This window comes from Fimicolochytrium jonesii (assembly GCF_025526975.1).
Source record: "Fimicolochytrium jonesii strain JEL569 chromosome Unknown EV422scaffold_53, whole genome shotgun sequence".
In the NCBI taxonomy this organism is placed as follows: Eukaryota; Fungi; Chytridiomycota; class Chytridiomycetes; order Spizellomycetales; family Powellomycetaceae; genus Fimicolochytrium; species Fimicolochytrium jonesii.
The window spans coordinates 1-15,027 of NW_026515720.1; the positions used below are offsets into that span (position 1 = coordinate 1).

A 15,027-nucleotide genomic window follows, 5' to 3' on the forward strand; every position below is an offset into this window, starting at 1 on the left:
ATTTCCATTTGTCAAAATCAGATTTGATACGCCGGGTCCGTTAGCGAATCGTAAGTTTGTCGGTGAATTATTGTACTGTGCCCGAATTACCATATCGCCAATAGCCGAATTTGAGGAAAAATACCCTGCTGCTGAAACGTTGCCCGTTATGCTGCTTCCAAATGTGGGTGTGGATACCGAACCGTTGTACCAAAAGATACTTTGATTTGACCCGACAAAACTCGCATCACTCCCTACGGTCAATTTCTTGGCGATACCAACTCCTCCGGCGACTTGTAAAGCCCCCGTTGTTATACCATTCGAATCAGTTGTCGAATTGATATTTAATGCGTTTGTTGCCACATTCACCGTTAACGCAAGATTTGCGGCAGTATTGTTGTATAAGCCGAAATTATTAGTTCCAAGGCCACTTGTTTGGCCTATATGCCACAAAGTCCAACCTCCACCGTTTGAGTTTATAAGACCTACAGAAGGTCCATTTCCGGCTGTAGATTCTTTTATGATTCCATATCCACCGACGTATAATGATTTAGCAATTCCAACGCCGCCTGCAACTTGGAGAGCACCAGCATTTATAGCGTTGGAGTCAAGAGTAGAAGTAACTACAGTCGATGCAGCGTTATTTATATTCAAAGTCTGTCCTGTTGTGGTATTCAGGTTCGCTGTTGTTCCTCCTAGGAATACGGTGCCGCCAACCACCACACTTTTCCCCACACCAACTCCTCCAACAACTTGGAGCGCACCTGATGTGGTCGAGGTAGAATCAGTCGTTCCGGCAATTTGAACATTGGATAAGTTTGCATTTCCACCAACATTCAAAGATGATAGAGTTCCAACGCTTGTAATTTGAGGCTGAGCAGGATTTACGCTGAACGAATTTCCACTACGTGTCAATCCTGTTCCAGCACTTAGAAGGGTATCGACATATGTCTTATTTGTAAGATGTGTCCCCAATGTCGGGACAGTTGATACAACTACATTTCCTGACACCGTGACATCTCCAGCAATATTTGCATTCCCACCGACGCTCAATGATGATAGGGTCCCAAGAGATGTTATACCTGTTTGACTAGCATTAACGCTGAAAACGTTTCCTGTTTTTGTCAATCCCGTTCCAGCAGTTGAGACTAAACCATCGACGTATGACTTTTGGGCAACCGTTTGATCAATATTACTATATGGAAGGACAGTCACCCCAACATCGTTTGCTAAATCTATAGAATTCTTCAATGCAATCGAGCCTAAACCCAAAGCCGTCCTAGATGCTGATGGAGTCGTTGAGACAAAATTGGTTCCATCTCCTACAAGGAAATTGTTTAGAGTGGCGGTGCTCGAAGAAATAGCAGTCAATTTTCCATTTAGCGGTTGCGCTCCCGTTTGCGTTGTAGAAATCAATCCATCCACATATGATTTTGTTACAGCATGCGAAGGCGTGGTTGGAGTAGGTACGGTTATTGACCCTGTAAATGTGCTAGAACCAGAAACGGTGAGACCCGTTAAAGTACCCACACTTGTGATTTGTGTTTGTACAGGATTCACACTTAGCGTCTGAGCGGTTTTCGAGAGGCCGGTTCCTGCAATAACAATGTTCGGATCAACAGACCCGAAAGGAAGAATTCCGGTGACATCTGTACTTGCGAGATTGATAACGGATTTAGCCGCCAAACTGCCAAGCGAAGGCTTGTTTGTAAGTGAAGCCGAAGTGTAATCGAGGACATTAAGTGCTGCAAGAGAACCAAGCGTAGGTTTGTTCACCAACGCCGAACTAGTGTAGTCTAACGTATCGAGCAAACTCAGATTTTTTAATGAGAGATTCGCACGAACGTCTGCTGGGGAATACTGAATGAAATTGCCTCCGCTTGCGATTAGCATGTACGTGTTTGTTGGCGCAATGTTCCCAAAATTTGTAAGACGCGCATTCAAAGGTTGATAAGTTGTTGAAGCAACACTGGATAACAGATAATTGTTCAGAGTCGGACTGCTTATAGAGCCGACGGTCAAAGCGCCTGTTACGTTAAGAGATGTGAGTGTCCCAAGAGTAGTGATATTTCCGGTATTAACGGAAACGGTATTAGATGTATCTCTGGAAAGGATAGGTCCAGCAAATGTTAATTTCTTCTCGTAGATGGTGAGATCTGGAGCACCCGTTATTCTCGCATACGGAATGGTATCCGTTTTTGCAACTTTACCATCGATAGCAGTCTGAAGAAGATTTGTATTCTGAATGATCAAATTTGAATAAGTTGGCTGTATGATTGTAGAGTCGTATTGACGTAGCATATCCAAGTTTACAGCCTGCTGTGGAATCTCTTTTGCAATACCAAGATATGAACATGGAGGTGGGGTGTCAAAAAGTAATCTCGTAACATCACAGGATGTATCATCCGTTTTTGGGAAAGTTGCGATGATAACTTGTGAGCCGTTTGGATCTGGAACGGGGTTTCCCTTTGAATCCACTACATTGTTGCCATTTGCGTCTTTCTGATTCTTTCTTTGTCGACCACTTGCAGCGATGAAACCACCAAGGATTCCTGCTGCTGCAGCAGGTCCTCCAAGAAGACCCCCGACGCTACCGATAGCAGATGTGGCAAATGGAGCGCCAGCCGCAGGGCCAATGAGACCAACCGCGCCTCCAAGGATTGTGGAAAGGGGTCCGGTAACGGAGACTACGGGATTAGATCCAGATGCTGTTAAAGGATCAGATTCGCCACTGGGCTCCGAATCCTCATTTTTCTCTTCCGGATCATCATCTTCTTTCCGGTTCTTGTAGGGCTGAATTGAAGAGATATTGAAACCGGTTTCCTCGGAGCCAACAACGAGGATTCCGGAGCCCCCTGTTATAACCAAAGGCTGCTTAGACACGTTGAATTCCTTATCCGCTCCAGTAACAATGATAGGTAAAGCGCCGGTAATTACCGTGGGTGTTTCCGGTTCTGGTTGATATGTGCAACTGATGCTTGACCCCGAAATGGATATGTTGTTTCCAGCCGTGTAGGCGCCGGAAATAGTGTTTCCCGTAACTGACACTCCATTAGATCCAGTATAGGCACCTTTTATTGAATTGCCTGTCACCGTAACAGTCGAATCACCAGCCTGTAAATCCAACTGCAAATCATTTTCTATGCGTTTAACTCCGTTACTTGCTGTGAGTTTCTCACCGAACGTGTTGTTACCATCGAATGTGATTGAACCTGAGACAGATGGAGCGAGTTTCACTTGATTCGAATTCTCTAATTTCAATCCGCCATTTCCAGGTTGAAAAGTTAGTCCTATCGCAATTTTATCATTGACGATGCGAACACCTTTATTGTCGACGATAGCCGACGGATTTACTGAAAGATTTTGTGAAGAGTCAATTGCTAAACTTGCATCTGTTCTAACATCGATAGTACGCCGACCATTGGACACTCCGGATATGTCTATACCTGACCCTGCTTGGTACAATTGCTCTACGTAGGCAGTACTTGGCACTTGATTATTGTCCGGATTGAAGTCGGTATTGACGTATACATGCGGGACATGTAATTCATTGAGTGTTTCATTATACGTAAAACTACTGTCTCCATTGAATCCGCTTAAAGCAGAGTAGAATGGAACCTGTCCCATACCTTTCGAGCGGATAGCCAATTTGTTGCCAGTCTGTTGAAAATCATCAGATGTCTTTAAACGCACAACAGTTGTATCAACATCCGTATCATCTCCTAGAAAGTCCGCAAGGGAATCAAACCCTTCTTGTAGGACATCTTCGAGCAAGATACTGGAACCTTTATCATTCGAGATTGCCCCTCGTCCAATAATAACGGTATCAATATCCGTCTCCAGTTTCCCTTCATCGTTTACTTTCAACCCTTTCCCATAATTGAGGTGGATAACCTTGTCCTGATCTTTCGAGAGCGGTTCTGCTACTTCCAAAGATTGATCAACAATCGCCTGAATGTTCTCTGGAACAACTGACAACTGACCGTTTTCAACTGTCAATGTGGAGTCAATATCGAGAGATATTCCTTGTACGTTACGCGTCAACGGGGCCGTCAAAGGCTCTTTCACAACTGCTAATTTGCCATTATTCACCTCCAATGAATCCTCATCAAAGTCCAACTTTATTCCTTTATCGTCTCTTGACAAAGGCTCTTGAAGATTCTCTAGATCAGGCGGGGGAAAATTTACAGTCAAACCTTCATCGCTCTCTGAAAGAGTCTGATCGTGAAACAGAGTTAATCCGCCCTGACTTACTCCAAGAGGCAAGTTTGTTACAAGGGAAACAGTTCGGCTTCCGTCATTCCTTTCGAGAGGAAATTCCATATTGTCAGGGATTACTCCAATAGATGCGGTTCCGTTAGTCTTGTAAATAATAGCATCTTCGCTGTCAACAAGGTCGTTGATTTTTAATTCACCATTTTGGTTATAGAGATTTTTCACCTCGGCTGAATGAAATCCGGAGAGTTTTGTGTCTCCACTAAGGGCTTTCATATTTCCGGAAACATACGGGCTGTTCAACAGCGTATCGTTTAAATTTCGCAAACCGCTCGAATTTCTGCTGTTTAATCCAGACATTCTGTTATATTCAATGCATTACAAAATAAGATGTTGAACATTATTGGAGGCCTCATTTATTTTTTCACTTTTTTTTCCAACCGAAAAATTCGTGTTCTCCGCAAGGTGACAACATGTAAAAGTTGTATAACTAATTTCACTTTGTCACCCGTCGGAGAACGACGAATGTTTTTTTAATTAAAGCATTATATAAGGACTTAATCGCAATTCAAGATATCGAACTCTTCGAATGATAGCAACGCTTCTGCTATCTTACCAAGTAACAATCCATTTGTGTCCCATGTGTACCGTTTCTTATTCTTACGTTTCTCTTTCGTTTTAACAATAATTGGTGCACAAAAATAAGCATTGATGATCTTTGCGTATAGGTCCATTCTGTACGTTTTCGGTCGGTGAAACATTTTAAAAGATCTTTGTATGTCTTCAAAAGGTGAGTTACAGACATGCTCTGGTCTGATTTCCCCTTCGATTGTTAGATTATTGTCCTTGTAAAACTTGTGGACTATTGGGGCGCATTTTATGTCGTGATACAGTTCTTGACCTCGTTCTAACCTGCCAAAGTTATTCACTGCGTAGACGGTATCCCTGTACGTGTCCCAGTAGATTTCAACAAGGTTTTCAGTAACCACACTTCTAAATAGATTTCTGAACCTGAATTTTTTAACTTGAAGAATCTGATCGACGTCTGCTTGGAGGGCTTCGATCAATCTTTCAAGTCTCTCACACTCTTCTCCTGAGATATCCTTAATGTTATGCCATGAGAACATATTGAATCGACTGTCGAAACAGCCGCTTATTAAATGACGTGCATCCTTTTCCAATGCAAAGCATGTTTTGCTGCATAGTTTGATGTTACATAGATCTGCATACAATTTGAACAGATCCTGTGCCGATTTGTGATGTTTATCCGCGAAACTCTCTGAATCCATATGCGCGGCTAAGGTACGAAATCCATCGGATTGTGAAACAATCAGTCGATCCTGCTTTACTGCCTTCATGAAAGGTTCCGTAAACAGAATCCATATCTCATTCGAAAGTGGCCTCCGAATTCTTGCCAGTAATTGGAAAAAGTCCCGGTACGATATACAAGCCGGATTGAAAATGCCAAAAACCCGGTCAAACGGGCGCATCCCTTCTTTTACATCATAATTCACGCCCACCGCTAAAGCAGCGTTTCCAACCACCACTCGCACAGCCGGATTTCCCCATACCTCCTCAATATTTCTCAGATTCTCCTTGTCTTTTTTGCGATCCGCGTGGATACCAATTATTTCTGTTCCACGTTTCCATTTGTATTTTGCCATTAGCGTCGAAACAATGTTTTCCACCCCATCAAATGCGGAATGAACCTTTCGAGAACCTTTTGCTCCCGATGCGATAAAGATCTTTTCCCCTTTATCCAGACTGTTGAACATTTTCGCATAAAGATCTTCTATTTCTTTGCAATACTTGATCTCTCGTTGCGGAGGAGGAACACTCGATCCAATAATGAAACTTTCACCTCCAATGTCTCGAATCAAATCGGTTGTCGCTCTAGGTAAGAAACCCGTCCATCCAAATTACCTTCTTTGCTGACGCCAACAGGCGCATGAAATTCTTCCAATGTTGAGATGGGTTACCATGGCATTTTGCATCGTCCGCAAAACTTCGCAATAACGTTTCGCACTCATCAATGACAATTATATCGTAAACTCCCCTTGCTAAGTAGATCGACTGAATGGAACATACGAGATAGGGATGATGCACTGGATTTTGTTTCTCATCGGGTCTGTAATCCAGATAATATTTCCATTGGGTGATGCCTGTTTTTTCCATTCTTCCTCTTTGTTCATTTGTCAACGCAATTCTACATGTTGTCCAAAGCGCTGTCAATTCTTTGTCCCCCTCCAATAATTCTTTGAGATAATCAATGGTACTTCCACTTTTGTTACCGCCGAGCGAAACATGCAATACAATGTGTTTATAATCGTCACCCAAGTGAAGATCCGCTGAGGATAACCATCTTGAGTCAATGCGATGATTGAACTCTTTGTTTATCGCATTTTCCATTACTTTGTATGGCGTCGACTTTAGAATGTTTCCGTTATAAACAGCAACCAAACACGCTTTCATGAAGTTCTCCGAAATGGGCTTCGACTGTACATCCACCCGATTCCAAAAGTCTATATATTTTGCTTTGCGTTGCGGAGTGCTATCCTTTTTCGAATTCCACTCCCAAAACGACGCAAAGGTGATACCTGCCATCTTACACCAACGACCGATCTCACTGCATAACCAGTTGGACAATTCAAACGTATCCCCACGTTTAGGGTTTGGCATGTGCGCTAGAAAATGCAGCGGATCCCCTCTATAGATATCTAGGGTTTCCGGAGGTTCCAAGTTCATTCTCGGTATTTGACCCGGATAGTAGCGACCTTTTCTCGCTTGTACCGAGCCCTCGTCATTTTCTCGTGTTCTCTTCCGGAGCGCTGGAGCCCCGGTCGATAGAAAGTTTTGAAGTTCGGAAACATTCTTTACGTGGATGCTGTCCTTTGGAATACCATGCATGATCGTGTGATCCAAAATGTTATCAGAACCTTCTATTATCTCCTGGACTCGTCCGTCACCTTTGGATTGGTTTACATATTTCATCAAGCCGTTCGCTCTGTAGATATTCATGTCAAATCCAAGTTCCTTATACATGGCACAAAACTGCTTAATCGGGTCAAGTTCGCCCACATTCAGAACATGGTAGTTATTCACAACAATGTGATATGAGAATTTCAGAGTATCGCCCTTTTCCCCCACACTTCCCGAAATATTCATGGAAGCATTCGGAAGAATCGATCGAATCCTTTTTTTTACCTTCCAATAGGATCATTCATTCCCGTATAATCAATATCAAACATTAGTTTCATCATTCTATCAGGATGCATAACTTCAAATAGTCCTTTGTCATCTTTCAGCAAATCCTCCAGTTTAGAGCATTCTACGATCGCATATTGGCAGTACTTTTTCTTCACCATCTCACCTTCCTTTTTTCCCTTTGCCTTCATAATCTCGAACATGGGCAACGAGGCATTGCTCAGGCCCACATCTCTCCATCAACGTTTCCATAACCTTTCTTGCTGTGTTCCTATTGGTGTAGAATGATAGACCATACTTATTGATTTTGGTGTAATTTTGCAATATCCATTGTTCGTGAATTGGATGTTTAACAGATACATAATTTTCTGCTTAAATAAACTTTACCTGTCTACATCCATTCGACAATCAAATATCATTTTCTGACGTTCTCCATCTCAATCGAATAGTTTACTGTCGTAATAGTTTCAATTTCAAGGATCGAGTTGTTCTCCGATTGGTGACAAAGTGAAATAAGTTATACGACTTTTACACGTTGTCACCAATCGGAGAACAAGAATGTTTCTGTGTGGAAAAAAACGGAAAAAATAAATGACGCCTCCCTACACCGCACCATTAGATTTCGGTTTGGCTGTCAATACGACCTGTATGGAGTCCAAATGGGAGGCGTCATTTATTTTTTTCCTTTTTTTTCCGACGAGAAACGTGTGAGAAGCATTGTTCTCCGCAAGGTGACAAGTGTAAAAGTCGTATAACCCCTTATTTCACTTTGTCCACAATCGGAGAAACGATTGGGGCTCGCGGTTAAATGGCGTAATACACTTTATCTTACACAACAATAAATGGACGAATTCTACAGAAAACACAATATAAACGAAGAGGAGGTTTCGGCCGAACTTTTCAAGAAGGAGATAATGGATGAGATTCTTGAAAAATTTGATAAAGGTGAATTGACATACAAAGGGAAAGGGGGTGTAGAATTACAAGTGACTTCTTCTAAACAAGCGTACGCAATGGCATGTACGATATCAGATAAAAGGTGGAAAGGAGGAAGAACAATCAAGAATCAGTGGGTAGTTACTTTCGGAAGATCGCTTAGTCGCTATCAGCATCCAACTTGAAATCGACCGGTTCCTTTTTCTTCAAATAACATTCATAACAATACGGTCGGTGTTTAAATGAACGGAATCGTGGTTGTGCAATTATCCAATTTTACACTTACGAGTTCCCAGCGGATATATGATTTGACCTGCGGGGTTTCTTTTCGGATAGTACGGACGCATCGTTTCTTTGCTTTTTCATTGCAATTAGACCATCAGAAACGTATCTATTTAAGTTGCATTTTAGGCAATCCCGTTTATGACAACTTGAAACGCGTTATGTCACTGAATGTAAATCCATAAATTCAGTCAATTCTGACCTTTTTGACAGGTCGAGTGGGCATTTGTTGCGTTTTTGTAGGGCGTTTTCGGATGCTTACAGTAGGTTCAACATCCGCGACGGTAAATGTTGGAGGTATCGCATAATCGATTCTTTCCTTTCCGCGTAGATTTGCGATAGGACGCAAGAATGAGGCTTTTTCTTGTTTCTTAACACGGGAAGCCACTGGATCAACAATGGTCTCAACTCCAACATTTGCTTGAACTATTCGATGCATTCTAGATCGTTCCAAAACTTTTGGATCTATTAATTGAATTTCGTCTGCATCATCAATCTTTCGTCGCTTTGATGACGGTTCCTTTCTTAGAGAAACCTCCGCTTTTCGTTTAACAGCGGGATTAATGGCTAACTCATCAGTGCGAGCACCGATTCGGGCTTGGGGTTTTGGTGATGGGATTGTGTTATCTTTAGCGAGTGCGGACAATCTCCGTCTTGCTGCGCCATCATCGTGTACCTCAATGTTAATTCCATCAGAAAATCCTACCAATTCCTGCTTGTTAAGTGTGGATTGCAATAGTGAGTCTTCTAATCTGTTCTTTATTCTTCGTTTGGTCGGATCAAAACGACGATCTTTCCTCACATTTCCAATAGGCGTCTTTCCAGGGGTTCGAACGAGATTACTCGTAACTTGTGTTTTTGATAAGAGTTCCTCAACCTTATTCGGGTCGCTGATGGTGGTCAAAGCGATTTCTGGTTTTCTTTCTGTTCTTTCATTCCCAATATTGATCTCCGGAGGTATGTTATTTTCAATTTTAACTTCATCTTTTCCGATCATATTAGGAAACGATCCGGGCATCATTGGCTCTTGATAATCAAGAGAATTGCTTACAACAGGTGCTTTAAGAACAGAGGAACTTCCGGTTTTGACTTGGGCTGCTCCAGTAAGGTTATCAACAACGATCTCTTTTTCGTGCGTGATTATAACTGGGTGGACACGTTGACCGGACACATTTTTGGGCAAATCTGGGACTTCATGTAGGTTAGCCGGTGCTTCAAACATCAAGCCTGTTTGCGCAGTTGTTTGCGCATCATAGTTATAAACCCGACCTTCCGTGTCGGGGACGGGAAGGCCACTCGTTGATGTGCTTGTCCCAATTGTGACGGTCTTGTTTCGCCGAGATGGTGTGATGCTATCCAGATATCGTTCTTTAGCGCGATAGTCTTTCTCGGCTTTGATATATTCTAGACCATCTTTGTATGCTTGGGTATAGTGCTGTTTTGCAGATAACCGGAGGATTTCGGCGCTGGAAACACGCTCTTCATAAACTGGTTTGACATAATGTGTTTTGGTTGCAAGATCTTTGTCCTGGATGTCTCTATTCCAAGAATAAACGACATCTGGCCTTCCATTCTCATCTAGATTATTATAGTCAAGGGCTCGTCCGATTTGGTGACGCTGGAGATTCGGGATTCCTTTTGACCTGTTGATCCCTTGGAATTCCAGCACGTTTGCTTTATAGAATGCCATTTACCTAAAGGCATCAAATTTAATTCTGTGCCTATGTACAATAACAGACATGGCAAATTTCTTGAACAATCTGAAAAAAAAAGCGAATACTTTTATAACCAATGCTCCAAGTTATTATCACAAGGCGCGTTCATTTGCAAACAACGCTGTGAAGGTGGGACATAAAAGCGCAAAATTCATCACAAATGTTAACAATGCTGTGCAAGAATCTCCACTCTTCAACGAGAAGATCAAAGAAACTTCGCGTCGAGTGGATTCCACTGCAACAAAGGGGATTCACAGACTCGATGAGATTAATAGACAAGGTCAGGATTTCTTAGACAAAGTACAAGGTGGGACGATCGAATGAAGTGTTAGGGGATGTGCTTTAGGATGTACTCGATTGTAGGTACGTTCATAGCGTTTCCAAGTAATCGCTTTCTACTTTTATCAGGGACAAATGCGGTGTATCCCACGGGAAACCCTTGTAACTTCTCGCGTTCCGAGCAGGTCAAAAGCCTGAATACTCCATTTGCAGCGATAGCCAATTCATAACACTCGGTCGCTATGATGGTGTTACTTTTTCCATCGTCCCGAAATTTCACTGTTTGCTCCACCGTGTCCTTGTTGAACGCGGCAATGAGATCTGGGGGAGGAGGTTGTTTGAAGCATTTCCAATGGAGCGACTTTCCGGAATGATTGGGTTCTACTATACTGTCAATTGTCGGCGAAGGCACATCCAAAGGTTCCGGAACAAAGAAATTTGTCCAGTATAAACGGATTCGATTTTGTGCACAAAACGACGCGGCATTGAGTTTTTGCACCGTCGTAGACAAAAGTCCTTTCGAGATCTCCGCAATGCTTGCTGAATCCATAGGAACGTTTTCCATAATCACATATTGGGGTTGACAGTCGTTGCGGATTCTGACGAATTGTGTATACAAATCCGCCCGAGGATCGGTGAATTTAGTTTTTCCCGGATTGGCAAGCGAAAAAGGTTGACACGGAGGACCTCCGATTAACAGGTCAAAATCCGGTATGGTATTTGTTTTGATTTTGGTGATGTCTCCAAAGTTTTTATGTCGAGGATGATGCTCAACATAAACTTTTAAAGCGTCTTTATCTGTCTCGCAAAAGCCAACGCAAATGGCTTCGGGAAAGATTTTTCTTAATGCCATTTCGGCACCACCGATTCCAGCAAAGGCAGAAAAGTACCGCAATGGTCTTTTCTCGGAAATCTCCAGAATCCTTGGTATGCGCGTATTTAATCCGGGAATAAATCCATGGGTTCGAAAGACCTCGATGAATTTATCTGTATGTGGATAGTCTGCATCCGAGTCAATATACACGATCATGCGTGAATAGACATCGTTCGAGATATGTGAATTCTTTGCCGAAAATCGCATGTCGTCCATTCGAACCTTTGCAGCGGCCGTTTTATCCCACGGGACTTTTCTCGTAAGGTGGCAACAAAGTCCCCGTGCGAGGGCGAACCTGCACCATTTCCGGTATGGACAATTCGGAATGATTGCAATGATCCGTTTGATGTTTCCCTTTTTCATTTCCAACATTGTCTTTTCCCAAAAGTCGTTATGGAGGTAAGGTCTTTTCGCAGAAGTTTTCGGACCATGTTGTTCAGCGTCGATTGCAGCACCAGGTGCATTAAGATAAACCCAATTGCTTTTTGTCCAATCAGACAACGTCAAAGCGTTGACAAATGTTCCGTCGACTTGTTCACCGTATACGGTTTTTGCAATGATCTTTGACTCGGGATTCCAGCACGGATCAAGATCAATTTCGCCACAAAATTTGGTGATCAGATTCACCAGATATTGGGGCGTATTATACTCGTTTTCGGATCTTCCAAATCCAGTAGATATCGGAATATTCGGTCGTTTGGTAGTCTCCGAATCATCTTCGTCTGAGGTGTCTTGAGTAACCTCTTTTCGCTTTCTTAATCGGGAACTCCAATCTACTTCGTTCGTATCCCTTTCATTTTCGATCACATCTTCAATCTCTGTATCTTCATCTATCTCTTCATCTATCTCTGTGCGAGTGGTATCGTCCAACTGGAGACCGGGTTCGCCCGAAAGGTCAATGGCGGAATCGGGTGGTAGGTCTTCAAATATTTCATCCATTTTGACCGCAATGACCATTTGACGAGAGCCAAAGTATTGAACCGCCTTTCTCCATATCTCAACATGAGTCAAATTTCGCTCTTTGTGAAGTTTATCCAACATGAGATAAAGCCCGATAGCGCAGGGCATTTTGTCCCGACCGAGTGTTTTCCCCATTTGAATAATAATTCGTCCGGCGCGGGAAAAGTTGTAACCGGCCGCTCTCGAAAGTTTCCATCTCGCTTTCAAATAATCGTCCGCTGCAGGATACGAAACCTTGTATAATTTCGCATCCAGTATGTGATGCAAAGCAATGCAGGTCTTGAGAAACCCGTCTCCGACATCAGGATTGATAATGAAATAAGTTGGGTCGATGTTTGCTTCATGAATGGCGAGAGCCATTTTGTTGAAGAGTTTTTATGTTTGGACATTCTTGTGGAAATCGGTGGTTCCAAAGGAATGTAGTTGGCGATATTACGTAAACGCGCTTTGACAGGGGGGAGGCGTCATTTATTTTTCCGTCTTTTTCCAAACTGAACATTCTTGTTCTCCGATTGGTGACAACGTGTAAAAGTCGTATAACTTATTTCACGTTGTCACCAATCGGAGAACAACCAGGTGCCATTTGAATCGTTGAAACAAGTCGGGATTTGCTTGATAGAGATGGAGGTTATGCTAATTATACCACACTGACTACATCCCCGATCGCGAGTGTGACATTTTCAAAGTAAGTGCTGAGAAGTCTGCATCGTTGACTAGGTGCGGGCGACGCATGTACGGTGTGTACTCGAAGTATGGAGTCGGTTCCGGTGAATGACAAAGCAGCACCGCTGCCTTCGGATTTGTCTTCAAAACCGTAAGAAAACGAGAAATTTGCGGTATCATAGTCTTTGAATGAGATGTCCATATCAGCAAGTTGCTCAAAGTCGTTGTTGCTCAGTTGGGAAACAAGAAGCGTTTGACGATCATAAGGCCCGTGAGTAAAACCAGTTAGACCGCTTGGAATTGTCGCATTTGGTCCTAATTGGAGCCGCCATTCTCTTAGATTTTGAGACGAGAATGATTGTGACTTGTCCTTAGTTTGATCTGCAAGCACATCATCGTCTATAAATGACATTTCCAATCCGATAAGGGATCTAACGCCTGACATATGTAGGTTGAACGTATTTCTCAAGCCGCCGCTTGCGGCATTTTCTGTTTGAGTGGCGCGGACATAATCATAGTAGATACTTTTACCATCAGCGATTGCTCTTGTAGCATTAACAACTATAGATGGAGGTGGGGTAACGTACGGAATCAAACAGCGGATGTTGCTGATTTGAAGTTCATCAACTACTCCAGCACTTGTAAAAACCGTATTGGGATCCGCAAGTACCAACTCGATGGTCATGGCCTGATTCGGAAGTGCCCACACGGGCAAAAATTGATCGTTAGTTGGGTGAAAAAATCCCAACCATGGGTGCATGCTAACGCTGGCTGTAGCAGTTCCGCTGAACATATCAGTGGAACCATAACCGGTCAGATTTCCAAGTAGTTGTTTATGGCCTTTACTCATATTTCTGTATGCTGTACAAGGTACGCAGGATAATTCGGGATCTGAACAACTGTTTCGTTACCTGCTTTGACTGTGAGCGATTGTATGATAGATTCGATACCAAGTTTAGTATTAACGATTCCAGACCCAGATACAGGACTGTTATTCTTCAAAGCCGTGACGTCCATCGAAAGAATCAACTTTTGTAAAATGAACGAGACAGAATTGGAATCGCATTGGATTCTAATAGGTGTCAACTGACGCGTTTTCGTAGAATACACATTTTGACCCGAAGGCGAAAAAGTTGCAACCCCTTCGCCACGAGGATCGCTGTACGGGCGGGAGAAAGTTTTCGTAGCAAACAGCCAGTTGTTAGGTACAGACATGTTTACTAATAAGTACAAAAAAAAAACTAGCCATAAATTCCACCGTAATAATCGTAGCCATCATCGTCGTCGTAGTCGGTGTCAAACTCAACATATTCAGTTTCTTGACTTGGTTTTGACCGAATTGCAGTCGGTTCATTAGGTGGAACTTTGATTGAACGTGCCCGTTTAGCGGTTTGTAATGTTTGCGGCTTTAATTTAGCCTTTTCCTCTTTTGCCAATTTCTTTGCGAGTTTCTCCTTTTCAAGAAGTTTTTTCGCTTCTTGGATCTTTCTATCTTCGTTTTCCTTTTTCTTCATAGCGGACAATTCTTGCAAGTTTTTTTTCCGTGTGGCGACGGCTTTCTTTAAAGCCGCTTCCTGTGCGGGTGTTCTTTGTTTTTTAGGTTTTAACTCTGGCTTTGGTGAAGGTGGTCGAATCTCCGGTATTGAATCTTGTACAGATTCTTGTACCGTTTCAGTATTGGCAGGAGAATCGGCAGAGGCACTCGAATGATTTGGATCTTCGCTCATTTAACACGAGTTTTTATAAAGAAAACAAAATATTTAAGAGGAACATAGGTGCGGTCAAAGATCGTCTGCATCGTCTAGAATGGCGAATCTGACACTCAAAGGAGAATTCAATGATACTTCTGTTCCGGTAAGGGAATTGATCAGATGAAACTCAATTTGAGATATGGTCTGTCCAACGGGAAGAAACTCGCCT

General features: G+C 42.7%; 4 protein-coding genes across 4 annotated transcripts; all 4 read right to left on the minus strand.

The window, feature by feature from the left end:
- Window positions 1–90: 90 nt before the first annotated feature.
- EV422DRAFT_510530 (uncharacterized protein) lies at window positions 91–4,554 on the minus strand (the record flags this gene model as incomplete). Its single annotated transcript, XM_053068937.1, has 3 exons — window positions 91–3,639; window positions 3,673–4,197; window positions 4,234–4,554. Coding segments are annotated over 3 exons (4,395 nt in total), but the record flags the coding sequence as incomplete, so codon positions are not given.
- Window positions 4,555–4,751: 197 nt separating this feature from the next.
- Window positions 4,752–7,601, minus strand: EV422DRAFT_510531 (uncharacterized protein; the record flags this gene model as incomplete). Its single annotated transcript, XM_053068938.1, has 4 exons — window positions 4,752–6,064; window positions 6,118–6,150; window positions 6,174–7,398; window positions 7,473–7,601. The coding sequence occupies 4 exons, from the start codon at window positions 7,599–7,601 to the stop codon at window positions 4,752–4,754; spliced, it is 2,700 nt and encodes an 899-aa protein (XP_052920480.1).
- Window positions 7,602–8,493: 892 nt separating this feature from the next.
- On the minus strand, window positions 8,494–10,357 carry EV422DRAFT_510532 (uncharacterized protein; the record flags this gene model as incomplete). The annotated part of the gene is made up of 3 exons (XM_053068939.1): window positions 8,494–8,538; window positions 8,819–10,259; window positions 10,311–10,357. 3 exons carry the CDS (start codon window positions 10,355–10,357, stop codon window positions 8,494–8,496), a joined length of 1,533 nt encoding a protein of 510 aa, XP_052920481.1.
- Window positions 10,358–10,659: 302 nt separating this feature from the next.
- On the minus strand, window positions 10,660–12,804 carry EV422DRAFT_510533 (S-adenosyl-L-methionine-dependent methyltransferase; the record flags this gene model as incomplete). The annotated part of the gene is made up of 1 exon (XM_053068940.1): window positions 10,660–12,804. The coding sequence occupies one exon, from the start codon at window positions 12,802–12,804 to the stop codon at window positions 10,660–10,662; it is 2,145 nt and encodes a 714-aa protein (XP_052920482.1).
- Between the last annotated feature and the right edge of the window lie 2,223 nt (window positions 12,805–15,027).